Source organism: Geotrypetes seraphini, chromosome 12 (genome assembly GCF_902459505.1).
Source record: "Geotrypetes seraphini chromosome 12, aGeoSer1.1, whole genome shotgun sequence".
In the NCBI taxonomy this organism is placed as follows: domain Eukaryota; kingdom Metazoa; phylum Chordata; class Amphibia; order Gymnophiona; family Dermophiidae; genus Geotrypetes; species Geotrypetes seraphini.
The window spans coordinates 38136759-38152156 of record NC_047095.1 but is presented as its reverse complement, the minus strand read 5'-3'; the positions used below and the strand labels follow the sequence as shown (position 1 = coordinate 38152156).

The 15398-nt window shown below is 46.3% G+C and overlaps 1 protein-coding gene across 3 annotated transcripts in view; it reads right to left on the bottom strand.

Annotated features, from left to right (window-relative positions):
- Positions 1-15398, bottom strand: part of PIGK (phosphatidylinositol glycan anchor biosynthesis class K) — a 248631-nt gene that overhangs the window by 205402 nt on the left and 27831 nt on the right. For all 3 annotated transcript variants that reach the window (XM_033916805.1, XM_033916807.1, XM_033916806.1), the window contains exon 7: positions 4601-4718. In XM_033916805.1, coding sequence (XP_033772696.1) covers positions 4601-4718 — 118 coding nt within the window. The remainder of the gene's footprint in view (positions 1-4600; positions 4719-15398) is intronic.

Genomic DNA, 15398 nt, shown 5'->3' with positions numbered 1-15398 from the left:
GGTATGTGAATGGGGATGTGAGAATTTGAATCCTGCTGTCCGTGGAGAACATCTGCTAAAGGTTAAGTAACTTTGTTTTCTCTGAGGGCAAGAAGGATAACAGTTCTCATAGATGCCCCCCCCCCCCCCACACACACACCTAGTTAAAAGCTGCCTTGAATATAAAGGGGGAATTTGGACAAGAAACTCATGGCAACAGGCAAACAAATACATTTTGGATAGCAACTAGCCTTTTCAATTGTTAGATCTTGGAATATTATTTGAGGGGAAGACAGCAGGTAAAAGTAGGCGTATTTGAGATGGAGTTGGATTCTAATCCTCAAAAATAACATGAAGGACTGTCTGGCCAAACTACTGTTGTATTGGAAGTCCTTTCCCAAAGAGTAGTATGATGTGACCCAGAGAAGAACTTTACTGAAGTAGTCTGGCTCTGGGTCTGATTAGGTCTCTACATTTCAGAGGAAGTCAGCCTCAGGAGAAAACATCTAGATACCAATGACCTTCTGTATCTTGGTCAGTGCTCTAGAGATTGATACTGGTGTGGAAGACATTAAATCTAAGGCCCTGCAAGATTTCAGCACTTGTGGATATCGGTGGCCTGGTCCTAAGTCCTTGATGGCAATTTTGGTGTAAATTAGAGAATGACACGAGGAAAAAAATTTGTCCCCGTCACTGCCCCATCCCCGCGACCACCGTCCCCATCCCATCCCCGTGACCACTGTCCCCCGCCTGGTCCAACATATACATCAAATTAGAACAGAACCCAAAACGAGTCACATTTTGGCAAATCTACCTGCATCGGTGGTCCAACACAATGTTTCCTATCCAATGAGAATGTTTTATTACACACACACACTATTTCCCAAACCATTGAAGATCCTACAGAGAAGTGATGAAAGCCAATAAGCCATATAACATGCAAGTATTGCATAAGAATGAACAGGAAGAATCTGCCCCTGTTTCTTTCAAATGATATCAGTCTGCCATGAAGACTCTTCCAGTTACTTAATCATCTCCCTACACCAAAGTCCCCACAAGTATAACCCCAACCCCCCAACTGCAAACACAAAGTACATCTCCCCACATAGAACACATCCCAAATAAATCCAAGCCCTCCTCTCTTAGGCTCCCCTTGGGCATACTATCCAGATTTGGAACAGAAGCGATCTCTACTTGTTACTATTTATTTCAGCACCAGGTTTAAAATGGAACTGATCTCTAGAGTTGGATTTAGATTGGGGGGTTCTTTGCTCCGGAGTCCAGTTGAGCTGATCACAAGGGAATCCACAATCAGCTGAGCCAGCAAGACTTTGCAAAGCTGCAGGTTCAGCTGTTTGGGGCTTCCCTTGCAATCAGCTCAAACGGATTCCAGAGCAAAGAACCACCACTACCCCCCCTCCTCCCGAACACTGGGCTGGCAGGACGTTTTTCAATTGAGGCCCGCCTTACCTTAGACTTTCGCTTCCAAGTTCCAGCAGAATCCAGCTCCGAAGTTTCTCTCTCACTCCACTCCACTACAGCGACCCGTCCTCCGAATCGCTACTGCTGCACAACTACAACACATTAAATGGGTTTTTCAAGAACGTGTGTGGCAGTAGCGATTGGTCCCCTCACTGCTTGAGCGACAGGAGAAGACTGATTTGGAACCCAGAAGATTATAGGGGGCAGAGTCAACGGCAGAACTTCGGTGATGAAGAGAAGACAATATGATCGCCGGAACTTGGAAGACGAGTTGTCGGTTAAAACCAGTAATGAAGGAGGGGTGCTTTTATTCACGGGGACAAAGCTTTTCAACGTTTTTGCGGGCGGTGAAAACTTTTGTTCCCATGGCTGCGGCAACTCAGGCAGTAGCGTCTGAGATCTAATGAGATTTCAAAAATTGTAAAAAGTTTACACAAAAATATTTGTCATTTTCAACCAAAAATATTTCAATTAATAAGCATACAATAAATATTGTCTCTTAACATCACAAAGACAAAGACCCTAGGAGAAGTAGAGGTGGACCAAATAACCTCTAGCAGCCAGGCATAATCAGTCAAAGGTTTATTTCCAAAGCATCCAAAATGGGTCTTTGCATTTTGGATGCTTTGGAAATAAACTTTTGATTGTTTATGTCTGGCTACTGTGCCCTAGTGTCGGGAGTGTAATTCGAACAGCGCTGGAGTCCTAACCGACAGTTAAGTGAAGTCTCACACGTTGTGACTCTTAATTGACATCTCTATAGTTTGATGTGACTTTGCTGGTGGGACGAGATTTCATAGTTAATGTGAAAATCCATTGTTCTTATAACAAAACTCAGAAGTCTAGGAAGGTTGAGGGGGAGAAACAAATGATTAAAGAAGATTAGAACTGGTGAAGTGGGTACTGGAATAGCTGTGTGCTATAAGAGGCCTCATGATCCCTTTCCAATTGGATTTCTGATGTTTCTCTCTCTGTTACTCTTCACTGTGTAAACATTTGGAACATATTCTCTTGCTATATGAGATGATTTTTCTGTAAAAATTGTTATAATAAAAATGGTTTCCTCAGTTATATTTATGTGAAAGGAGAACGACATCTGTGTATTGGAATTAGAGTGAATTGAGTGTCCAAATAGAAAAGTATAGTGGTTGACTCTACCCTGCTCTTTTTGATGATTACCATATTTCCCCATGCATAGGCCATCTCATTGTATAGCTGCAGAAAATGCCAATTTACGTTTTAAAAATTATTAGATAAACCGCGGCGTTACTGGAGTAGCTGAACTTTTTTTTAAATCATCCCCCCCAACGTACCTTTTTAAATCCCCCTTAAATACCTCCCTCGCTGGACGGCTGCCTCCTCCAATCTCGCTGTGCAGGGCAGAAGCGATGTTTTTGATCTCAAGCCTGGCCCGTGCCGTTTCCTGAATCGCGAGAACTAATGGCAGCCATTCAGGAAGCAGCACAGGGTCTGGCTTGAGATCGAAAAGATCGCTGCTGCCCTGCACAGCAAGATTGGAGGAGGCAGTATTGAAATATCCTAAATCAGTCCTTTCACCTCTCCAGATGATTTATTATGTTCTATCAGGTGAAAAGAATTTGTAAGAAATATCAATGGAGAGCATGGCATCCAACCGCTGCCTTACACGGTTACTCTCCCTGGAGTTTTTCCAACGCGTGCTTTTTTATTTTTGTTTTCTGAGCCACTCTGTGTTGGGAGTCTTAAGCAGCATATGGTAAGACCTTTTCACTTCCATTAACTAAATTTGGTTTATAGATACATGCTCTCAAGGTCCTCATTTAAACATGCTTTTAAGGTCACAGCTTTTAGATAACATAATCACGTTCTAGCCTATGAACTCACTTTTATGTACAATTTTTACATTCAATATTATCAAATAGTAGGTGTTTCATAAATAGTTCATAGTTTGTTAAAATTTTGATAATCATGAAATTCTGAGAGTTGTACAATAAAAAATAAACATAAAATAGGGGTGATGAACTCCAAGTAGCAAAGAAACACACAATAAACCTAACAAACCAGACTTGGGTAGATATTGTGATATAAGAGATAAGGGGGAGAACTATAATATTAAAAGGAAAGAAAACAATCAAGGAAAAAACAAGGAGGGAGGGGGAAAAGGTAATGAGAATAAAAGAGAAAAAAACCCAACAACTCATGTTTGAGTTTTTCTAGTTTTTTTAAGCTATTTGTGGCTTTTTCGTATATTGGGAGAATCAAATGGGAGATATTGGAGATAAGCCAGTCATATTACCAGACTTCCAATAGTGCATCTGCACCTTTAGATAAGCCGCCCCATTTAAGCAAGCCGCACCCAATAAACAGGTTTGTAAAATAAATGTATAAGCCACAGCTTATACATGGGGAGATACGGTACATGTAAATTTTCCCCATACTCTTCAAAACCATTTAATAAGATATATCGCAGACTAATCTACATGTACAGTAGTTTCCTCTAGAGCTAAGCTCATCAATATTTTCTCTATGTCAACTAGAAATTTCTATTGTAATGCATTTTGACATGTACTCATATTTTGAGACTTGTTTTTTGGGGCATAATTTTCAGAGGTCACAATACTTGCAAGCCTACAAGTACTGTACGTTCACAAGCCTGAAAGCCAATTTTCATAGGGAAACTTCTGTTTCCATTAGAAAAGTCAGTGACAGCTGTTATTGTAGGGAACATTTTTAATTATGCACTTTACAGATTCAAGATGAAATCCCCACCCATTGCTCATATAACATGCCCTGTGTGGCATCGCCTTTTTATTCACAGAGCCCCTTTGAAAATTGCCTCTTTACTTCTTCTTATAGCATGATTTTGAGATACATTTTTCATATGAAATTAGATAATTAAAAAATCATATTAAAGTGATAATATTCTAGAGTATATTCCACAAGTGGTTAAATCTTAGGGCTCCTTTTAGAAAGCTGCGCTAGGGCCTTAACGCGCGGAATAGCGTGCGCTAAATTGCCGTGCGCGCTAGCCGCTACCGCCTCCTTTTGAGCAGGCGGTAGATTTTTGGCTAGCGAGTGCTATAGCGCGGGCTGATCCGGTGCGTGCGGTAAAACCCGTAGCACACCTTCGTAAAAGGAGCCCTTAGTTATATACACTTACCGAAAGGGAGTCTTCACCAACCTGGCTACTGGCAAGAGCCATAATATTAGGAGAATAAAACCGTTCATACATAGATGCTCCTTGACAAGTATCAATAATAAATAGCAATTCATTATATCTACAAGAAAGAGTGTCCTTTGTTAGTATGCTTTAGACATGGATTCTCATTCACAGTAAAACATATTTATTTGCTTAGAATTCCATTTAAAGTTATGAATCATTCCCCCCTTCTGACTCACACCTCTTGAAATATAAAGAAATTTTGCTCTTTAAGGGGCTTTTTATTACCAATGCTATTTGCAAGGTGTGCTTTATCTGCTCAACTGAAGCTTCAAGGAAAGTGTTATTTGATAGCCAAATCAAAATGTAATCATCTACATTCCTGAATATTTTAAACACTGTAACCATTGCAAATTTTCAAACTTTAAGGTTCCATTATCCTCTGAAATGTATAAAAAAATATTCACAATAACCTGCATACCAGTATGAGTAACACATATATGCAATGACATCAATCTTTTTTTCTTTTTAATTTTTATACACTGTCTTCTCTATACATTGCCTTCTCAGACTGAAACAAGTTTATAAAACCATTATTGTATGGTTTTACTTAGTATTTAGACAGCAATGGGAGTAATTGAAGCTTTGTAACAAAGTTTAAAAAAAAAAAAGTTTGACTTGCTGATATTACACATAAAAGGCAAGAAGGCATTTTGCAAGTGGGCATCGGCAAATTGATGAGCGCTCTACCGGCATGATAATATGCAACTTTTGGACACAGGATAGACTATTTTAATAATATTTCATTAGATTAGATGATATCTTTCTCATGATTCATTGGTAAGCTCTTTCATTTTGGTTTAGGAAGCTAGAGCAAGCCTTCTGTTATGCCAGGGTTGGTAGAAGCATAATCTTTAAAGGAATGAGAGAAGAGGAAGTCCCGTCTTTTGCACATGCAGTTTGATATGTGGGAGCAAAATGCAGCCAGAGCTACAAAATATGAACTGCTCCCATGAATTGATCAGTGGTTTAAACTGGGTACAGCCAGGCCAGGTATAATATCTCTAGCTGGCCATACTGACACAGTCTGAATTAGACATTTGGCAAGTCTACCAAGTTGAGAGGTTGTTATGATATATATGCTGCCAGCTAAATTATCAGCAAAAATTTTATCTGATTATAACCGAGGATCCAAAATTACAATTACTACAGATAGAATGCTCTGAATAAAGAGACAGTTTTTTAAATTCAATGTCTTCTTTGCATACCATATATTTTTTTCTGCCTTAAGTTACATAAGGGTTCTTTTATTAAAGCGTGCTAAATGCTAAGGCACCCATAGAATATAATAGCGCCTTAGCATTTAGAGCATGCTAAATCAATTAGCATGTGCTAAATCAGTTAGTGTGTGATAAATCAGTTAGCGCGCCTTAGAAAAAGGACCCCCATATTAACTTAGTAACATAGTAGATGATAGCAGATAACGACCTGTATGATCCATCCAGTCTGCTAAACAAGATAAACTCATAAAGTATGATACTACATATTCATAAAGTTGTTCAACATCTTCCAGGGAGACCGATTGTATCTATTAGAGATTCAGTGCTAGAATCTTTGTCTAAGTTTTTGGATTATTTTCTGAAATCTGCAGCTATGAGGATTAAATCATTTATAAACAATGATTCCTATGTGTTAAATCTATTGGCAGGTTCTCAGGGTATTATTGAAAGAAGTGTGGGTTGTCATGATGGATATTACTGTATACTCAGATTCCTCAGACAAAAAAGCTTTTAATATCATCAAATGAGTGTTAGGTTCAAATAGATTGGTATATTGAATTCTTGTAGAATTTTCATTTTCTTTAATGGAATTATTTTTGAGAGTAGTGTGAGCCCACCAGGACAGCAGGGAAAAATGCTTAGAGTACCTGCATGTAAACCACGTGGAGAGGCATAATCAAAAGGGACGTCTAAGACCAATTACGTCCATCTCGCAAGTCGTCCAAAGTAAAAAAACAGCTTAAGACACATTTTCAAAAAATACGTCCAACTTTTTTTTCGTTTAAAAAATCATCTAACTATACGTCCTGCCGATCTGATCGTCCAAGCCACTAAATCGTCCATCTTTATACCACATTTCCATCCAACTTTCCATCCAAGTTCAAAATGCCTAGAACAAGCCCTGTTGGACGTGGGAGGGGTCTGCAAAGTGATGGACTGAACACCCAGACACTCCACAGGAGTAGACCGGAGGAAAGCAACAGAAGCTGCCATAGCCCGGACCTTATGCCCCGTGACTCAACCATGGAGCGTGAGACCAGCCTGAGCGTAGCAAAAAGAAATACAAGCAGCCAACCAGTTGGACAAGGTGCGCTTGGAAACAGGATGTCCCAACCGATTAGGATCAAAGGACAAAAACAATTGAGGAACCTTCCGATGAGACTTGGTACGTTGGAGATAAAAGGCCAACGCCCTCTTACAGTCAAGCGTGTGAAGCGCCGCCTCACCAGGATGAGAGTGGGGCTTCGGGAAGAACACCGGAAGAACAATGGACTGATTGAGGTGGAAATCAGACACAACCTTAGGTAAAAATTTAGGATGGGTGCGAAGAACCACCTTGTCATGATGAAACACAGTAAAAGGTGGTTCGAGGAGCACCAGGATGAAAATCTGGTCCACTTCTGGGAATAACAAAGCCTAGTCGAGACCTTGCGCGAGGCTTCCAAAATCTCCCTCACCGACTGAGAAACAGGAACCGAAGTCAAGGGGAAAGGAACCAAGCGGTCAGATGTAAAGACTGAAGATTGGGATGTAACAGCGAACCCCGACTCTGAGACAGCAGAGAGGGAAAAACAGGCAGAAGCAGAGGTTCCCTTACACTGAGTTGAAGGAGCAGGGAGAACCAGTGCTGTCTGGGCCAACGAGGCGCAATGAGAATCATAGTGGCCCTGGTCGATTTGAGATGTACTAACGTTCTCAAGATCAGAGGAAAAGGAGGGAACGCATAAAGGAACCTCCCCTCCCAGTCGAGAAGGAAGGCATCGGCCTCGAGACGGTCCCGGGAGTACATCCGAGAACAATAGAGGGGCAGTTTGTGAGTCTCCGGGGAGGCAAACAGATCCACCTGAGGAGTCCCCCAGCGGTCGAAGACCTCGCGTAGAACCCGGGAGTTCAGCGACCACTCGTGCGGCTGAAGAAGACGACTGAGTTTGTCTGCCAGACAGTTCCTCTCTCCCTGAATGTAAACCGCACGCAGGAATATGTTCTGGGAGACCGCCCATTCCCAAAGGCGCAGGGCTTCCCGGCACAGAGACCAAGAGCCCGTTCCGCCCTGTTTGTTTACATAATACATTGCCACCTGGTTGTCCGTCCGCACGAGGACTACCTGATCGTGTAGCAAGTGGCAGAACGCTCGAGCCGCCAGAAAAATGGCCCGAAGCTCCAACACATTGATGTGACAAAGACGGTCCTCTGCCGACCATAGACCCTGAGTCCGCAGACCGTCGAGATGAGTCCCCCACGCGTACTCCGAGGAGTCCGTGGTCAGGACCTTGCGATGCGGAGGAACGAGAAAGAGCAAACCCCCGGAAAGATTGGAAGAGTTGGTCCACCAACGGAGCGAGCGTCTCAAAGAAGGAGTCACCGTTATTGGACGAGATACTGGGTCGCGATCCTGACGCCACTGCGAGACCAAGGTCCACTGAGGAAGCCTCAGATGCAAGCGGGCGAACGGAGTAACGTGGACCGTCGATGCCATGTGGCCCAGAAGAACCATCATGCGCTGAGCCGATACTACAGGCATCAGCGAGACCTGACGACTCAATCGAAGTAGGGCCCCCAACCGAGGAGCGGGGAGGAACGAACGAAGGCGAACCGTGTCCAGCACGGCTCCAATAAACTGAAGGGATTGAGTCGGGCACAAATGAGACTTGGGAAAGTTCACTTCGAACCCCAGACGTTGAAGGAAGATGATAGTCTGTTGGGTCGCTGAGATAACCCCCTCCCTGGTCGACGCTTTGATCAGCCAATCGTCCAGGTAGGGAAAGACCTGTAGCCCCCGAGATCTCAGGGCTGCAGTGACCACCACCATACACTTCGTGAAGACTCGAGGGGACGAAGCCAGTCCGAAGGGGAGGACCCGGTATTGAAGGTGCAACTCCCCCACTTGAAACCGTAAGAATTTGCGGAAGGCGGGATGCACCGGAACATGAGTATATGCTTCCTTTAAGTCTAGGGAGCACATCCAATCCCCTTCCTCCAAAAGAGGATACAATACCGGAAGCGACAACATACGGAACTTCTCCCGGACTAGGAACTTGTTGAGCTTCCGGAGGTCCAAAATGGGGCATAAGTCCCCTGTCTTCTTTGGGACCAAAAAGTAACGGGAGTAAAACCCCCGCCCCCGTTGGTCGGGGGTACAGGTTCCACCGCCCGAAGACTCAACAAGGCCCTCGCTTCCGCGAGAAGAAGGGGAAGTTGGGTTTGGCTGAATGGGTAAGCAGCCGGCGGATGTTCCGGCGGCGTGATCAAGAAATTGAGCGAGTAGCCCTCGGAGATAATCCGGAGCACCCAAGCATCTGATGTGATCCCGGTCCAGGCCGCAGAAAAGGTTCGGAGTCGACCCCCTATAGGAAGGGGGTTCGGCGAGAGCGGGAGGGGGCCCGCCCCCCATCCGCACATCCCGTCAAAAGGACGGCACCGGCTTGGGCGTCCCCTGCGCCTGAGGTTTTTGTTGGCCTCCCCTACCCTGCTGCGGTGGGCGGCGGGGCGGAGGCCTAGAGAAGGCCGGCGTTGACTTCTGGGGGTATCGTCCGCGGGGGAGGCCGAAAGGGCTTCTGCGGCGGGGCCCGAGGTTTAGGACGGACCAAGGAGGCAAGAGAGCGCTCCTGTTCCGACAGACGTTTGGTCGCCGCCTCCAGGGACTCATCAAATAATTCAGAGCCAACACAGGGTAGATTGGCCAGACGTTCCTGCAAGTTCGGGTCCATGTCCAGGGTACGTAGCCAAGCCAGCCGGCGCATCGCCACGGAACCCTGGAGGCCAGTTCAAATGCGTCGTAGACAGCGTGAAACAGGTATAGACGCAGCTGAGATAAGTTGGACATGAACGTGGCAAAACCCTCCTTGTGGGAATCCGGCATAACCCCTTGATAACGGGGCAAGTCTTTGACCATGCCTTGAAGATAAGAGGAGAACGTAAAGGCATAATTAAGGACCCTGGTAGCCATCAATGAGTTGGAATAGAGGCGACGACCAAACTTGTCCAGGGTCCGCCCCTCCCGTCTGGGCGGGACCGCCGCTGAAACCTTAGCGGGCTGCGACTTTTTCAGCGCCGACTCCACCAGCAACGACTGGTGAGACAGTTGTGCCTTATCGAAGCCCTTCCACGGTATGGTCCGGTATTTGGACTCCATCTTAGAAGGCACCGCTGTGACTGTAAGAGGGGAGTCTAAATTTCTCAGGAAGGTCTGGTGGAGGACCTTATTGAGAGGCAGACGAGGAGTTTCTCTCGGGGGAGTGGGCAGGTCTTGTTCCTCCAAAAACTCCTTCGTATACTGAGACCAAGCAAGCAAGTCCAGGTCCAAGGCCCGCGCCATATCCTGCACAAATTTTGAAAAGGAAGAGGGCCTCGCTGGCGGGGAAGGAGTACGCGAGGTCCGAGCCGCCAAGAAAGAGGGGGAGGCCTCGCGGGAATACCGAGGCTCCCTACCAGACCCCGATCCCCAGGAGGCCGTGCCAAGGGACCTCGAAGGGGTCGGGGACCGCCTATGCCCCGAGGAGCCCTTGGGGGAAGTCCCCGGGGTATGAGGAACCGAGGTCCTTCCCCTGCGCCTCGGCGAGGAGTCTCTCGAACCCCTTCCCCCAGGGGTGCGGAAGAGCCTCGGATTGTCGAGGTGGAGCTCCGAGACACGCAATGTCTCACCCCCGGTCGGCGAGGAACGACCGCGTCTCTGAGGGGAAGCGCGAGAACGCTTAGGTTTCCTCAGCCGACGCCTCGTCCGAGGCCGACCCGAGGGCGAAGAGCCCCGGGAGGACCTCGAGGAAGAGGACGTGGAAGAGATCCTCCGAACCCGACGCACCTTGTCCCGAGGCCTGACACTCCTCTCAGGCTGGTCAACCGAGGTCGAGGTCGAGGGCAAGGTCAGGGTCGAGGACGGCCGACCCCCGGGGGCCGAAGTCGAAGGCACCGAGACCGAGGCCGCCGACGCCGGGGCAGTCGAGGCCGGAGCAGTCGAGGCCGAAGCCTGCTGCAGGTGCACGAGGGCCCCGGACAGCTCCGAGGCAATCAGCGCTCGGAGCAAGTCCTGGAAGACCGGAACCCCCATCATGGCAGGCAGGTCCGGGGCCGAGGAGTGCTCCCTGGAGGGCGACCTCGGTCTCGAGTATTCCCTCGGGGCACTGGGCTTTGCAACTCGGGGCGGGGCAGAGGACAACCCACCCGCAGTCGAGGAGCCCGAGGATGGCTTCTTCGCTGACCCTGGAGTCGAGGAAGGAAGAGAGGACTTACCCGAAGCAGGCTTGGTCGAGGCAGCAGGCTTGGAGGAAGTCGAGGGTCGAGGCGAGGTCGGGGGACCGGAGGCCGAGGTCGAGGCCGGGGCCGAAGCCGAGGCCGACATTGAGGCCTTCCTCGCCGCGGGGTCCACAGAGAAGAGCTCCGCCATCCGGGCACGGCGTCGGCGGAGAGCTCTAGACTGAAAAGTTGAGCACCTATCACAGGAGTCGGTAGGATGCTCAGGACCCAAACACACCAAGCACCACCGGTGAGGATTGGTAATTGAGAGCAACCGATCGCACCGGGTGCACTTTTTAAAGCCTGTCAAGGGACGGGACATGGACACAAAACCCGGCCGGGAACGAACGAGGTCCCGCGGCCGCGGCTACCGGGAGCCCCCGGAGCCGAACCAAAATACTTTTTTTTTTTCGACAAAAACTAAAAGAAAAGAAAGAAAGAAAAGCAAATCAAGCACAGCGACCGTGAAATAACGCACAGCCGCGGTGTCAGAAGGCTAAATTCGAAGAGCACAATTTCCACAGGGCTTCTGGCTCCGCGGAAAAAACTGAACTGAGGACCACGAGGTGGGGATGCGCCCTCTAGTGGGCAAGAAGGCATGCACATGCGTGGTGCAGTGTAGCAAACTTGAAACTTCAATCAAGTTTGCTTGAAAAGCTGTCCGCGCTGGGGCTCCGTAGATGACGTCACCCACATGTGAGAATATCATGCCTGCTTGTCCTGGGATAAAACAGATATCTGTACCCTATAGCAGTGTTTTTCAACCGCTGTTCCGCGGCACACTAGTGTGCCGCGAGATGTTGCCTGGTGTGCCGTACGGTCAGGGCCGCCATCAGGGCAGTACCACCAGTCTAGGGAGAGGGGCCCCACGTGGACAGGAGAGAGCTGGACGGGGGACCCGCGGAGTTCAATACATCTCGAGCCGCGAGGCTCGTCTTCTGTTCCTGCCTGCCCTGCAGCTAATATATAGCCGATCGCAAGCGTTCCCCGATGTCAGCGCTGACGTCGGAGGGAGGGCTTAAGCAAAGCCTGCCCTCCGACGTCAGCGCTGACGTCGGAGAATACTTCCGTTCGGCTATTTGTGCGCGGCAGGGCAGTCAGGAAGCAGAAGACAAGCCTCGCGGCTTGAGCTTCGTTTTGCTGAGAAAGTTGCAAAGATGGGCTGGGAGGCAAACACGGAACACAAAAGGGGGGAGGGAGTGCGTTTTGGACACAAGGCATGAACTTGGGAGAGAGGAAGGGAGGGAAAGAGATGCTGAGGTGGGGGAGGGAATGGGTGTTTGGACACAGAAGGCATGGACTTGGGAGAGAGGAAGGGAGGGAAAGAGATGCTGAGGTGGGGGAGGGAATGCGTTTTTGGACACAGAAGAAATGGACTTGGGAGAGAGGAAGGGAGGGAAAGAGATGCTGAGGTGGGGGAGGGAATGCGTTTTTGGACACAGAAGAAATGGACTTGGGAGAGAGGAAGGGAGGGAAAGAGATGCTGAGGTGGGGGAGGGAATGAGTGTTTGGACACAGAAGGCATGGACTTTGGAGAGAGGAAGGGAGGGAAAGAGATGGTTGTGTACACGGGGAATAGAAGAAAGGAGAATTTTTGGTTATAGGGAGGGAGTGAGGTACAGATAGTGGCATACCAGGGTGGGGGTGGGGGGCGGTCTGCCCCACCCCGGGTTTACGTCCCAAGGGGGTGCCCAGCTGGCTACCCTCCAGTGTTGTCCCTAGGCCGGCAAACTGCGGCTCTTTAGCCACTTGAGTGCCACCGCCGCCAACGGTGTTGTTGGCGGTGGCAGCATTATAAAATACTTTCTTTGTGTTTATTTGATTCCTATTCAAGAGAATTACTTTATATATAGTCAATATAGGCACAGAGTTAAATTTTTTAACATTTTCTAATGGTGGTGTGCCTCGTGATTTTTTTCATGAAACAAGTGTGCCTTTGCCCAAAAAAGGTTGAAAAACACTGCCCTATAGAAAGCACTGTCCTTTTATGGATGGCAAACTGACTAAAAGACAAGAAACAGATGATTAAATGGTCTACTATCAATATGGAAAAAGGATGGTAGTAGAATGTCAGAAGGGTATGCACTGAGACTTGTGCTTTTTAACATACAGTATTCATAAATATGATCTGAACATAGGAGTAATGAGTGAGGTGATCAGATTTGTGGATAATGTAATATTATTCAGAACTTGTTAAAATGACAGGAGGATTTGCAACAATATTGTATCGGAGCAGAAGGCAGGGAATTTATTGGCAGATGAAATTTTATGTGGACAACTGATGCACAAAGGAAAAATAATCCCAACTACAGGTACAAAATTATGGGTTTTGAGCTAGGAATCACTCACTACCAAAGGAAAAGATATTAGAGAGATTGTGAACAATATGGTGAAATTTTTGGCCCAGTGTTCAGTGACTGTCAAAAAAGCAAATAGAAAATTAGGCATTATTCAAAGCAGAGGACAAAATGGAAAATATCATTATACATTTCTGTAGAGGTCTACAGTTTAACTGCACCTTGAATATGATGTGCAATTCTGGTATCCTCCTCTGAAAAAGAATATAGCAGAAGATATAGAAAAGGGCAGCAAAAAAATGATCTATGGAATAGAAGACCTGCCTTATGAAAAAAAGCTAAATAGATTAGGACTCTTCAGCTTGCAGAAAAGACAACACAGGGGATTTTTATAGAAATAAATGGGGAATGGTGATTTAACTATGAAAGTAATGACCAGCAGCCTGAAAACAATTTATAGAAAGTATTTTGCTTATGCAGTACCTAATTAAGCTGTGCAATCTGTTGCTTCAGTATGTAGTTAAAGCAATATGATGGGGTCAAAAGAGGTTTGGATCATTTCCTGGAGGAAATATAATAAATGTTATTAGCCAGACAAATTTAAGAGAGCCATTGCTTATACCTGGAAATGATCTATGAGAAATAGATCTCTATTTTGGGGTCTGCCAGGTACTTGTGACCCAAATAAGCTACTGTTGAAGAAAGGTAATCTGGACTCAATGGACTTTGGCTGGACTCTGCATGGCTCCTCTTATGTTCCTATTCCATTCTTATTTATTTGCAGTCTGTCAGTTAAACCGACATTCAACAATGAAATTTGAATAAATGCCACCACTGAATATACGTAAAGCAGAAAACTTTACACAGATATACAATTGGATAAACATTAAGGCCCATATTCTGAAAGCGGCGCCATAAACCTCAGGCACCTAAAAAACAAATGGCACTAGTCACGTGTCACTAAGATTATGGTACCATTTTCAGAATCGTAGCCTAAGTCAAAGATAGGCACTGGAAACTTATTCCAGGGTTTTACAGGCCTACATTTCTGGCACCTACCTTCGATGTAGAATCATGCTTAGCAGCACCGAACATCAGCCCTGCCCATAACCACGCCTCTTTTGACTTTTGGTACTGCTAAGTGTCTGCGTAGGCGCAATTCCAATGCTGTGTTTTGTAGGTGCCTTGTGGGTCTACTTTTTTTTTTTTCTTTTGTTTTTAATGGCATGGTTAATTACCACGCTGTTAATAGCCACTTAAAACAATTAACTTAGGCACCTTCTTAACAGCGCTGTTTTTAGAATCTTGGCCTAATGGGGTAAGTTATCAACATGGACTATAGTTTACTACTACTACCACTACCATTTATCATTTCTATAGCACTGAAAGGCATATGCAGTGCTGTACATTTAAAAAGCAATAGATGGTCCCTGATCAGAAGAGCTTACAATCTAATTTGGACAGACTAGACAGGACATACAGGGTTGGGGAGTTTCATTCAGAGAGAATGATAGCATGGACATAGGTATCTTACAGTGAGTGGGAGTTACGTGTTGAAAGCAGTCCTGAAAAAATGGTTTTTTAGCTTGGATTTGAATACTGTTAGAGACGAAGCATACAATATTGACTCAGGAAGTCTGTTCCAGGCATACGGTGCAGAAAGATAGAAGGGACAGAGACTGCATAGTGGAGAAGGGTACAGATAAAAGAGGCTATTTTGTCACTGTCATCATGTAACAGGCCGAGTGGTCAATTGAAAGGAGATTCCAGAGTGAGAGGACATAGAATGAGGTGAAGAGGTGAAAGGCTCAGGAATAATCTAAAGAAATATTTTATTTTATAGAAATGGTGGAAGATACATGGATTGATGGAGACAAAAATTGTGTCTGAATTCAAGAAAGTGTGGGACAGGTACATGGGATTTCGTAGGGAGAGGAGGAGATAGTGGATGAGCAGACTGGATGAGCCATTTGGCCTTTATCTGCCATTATG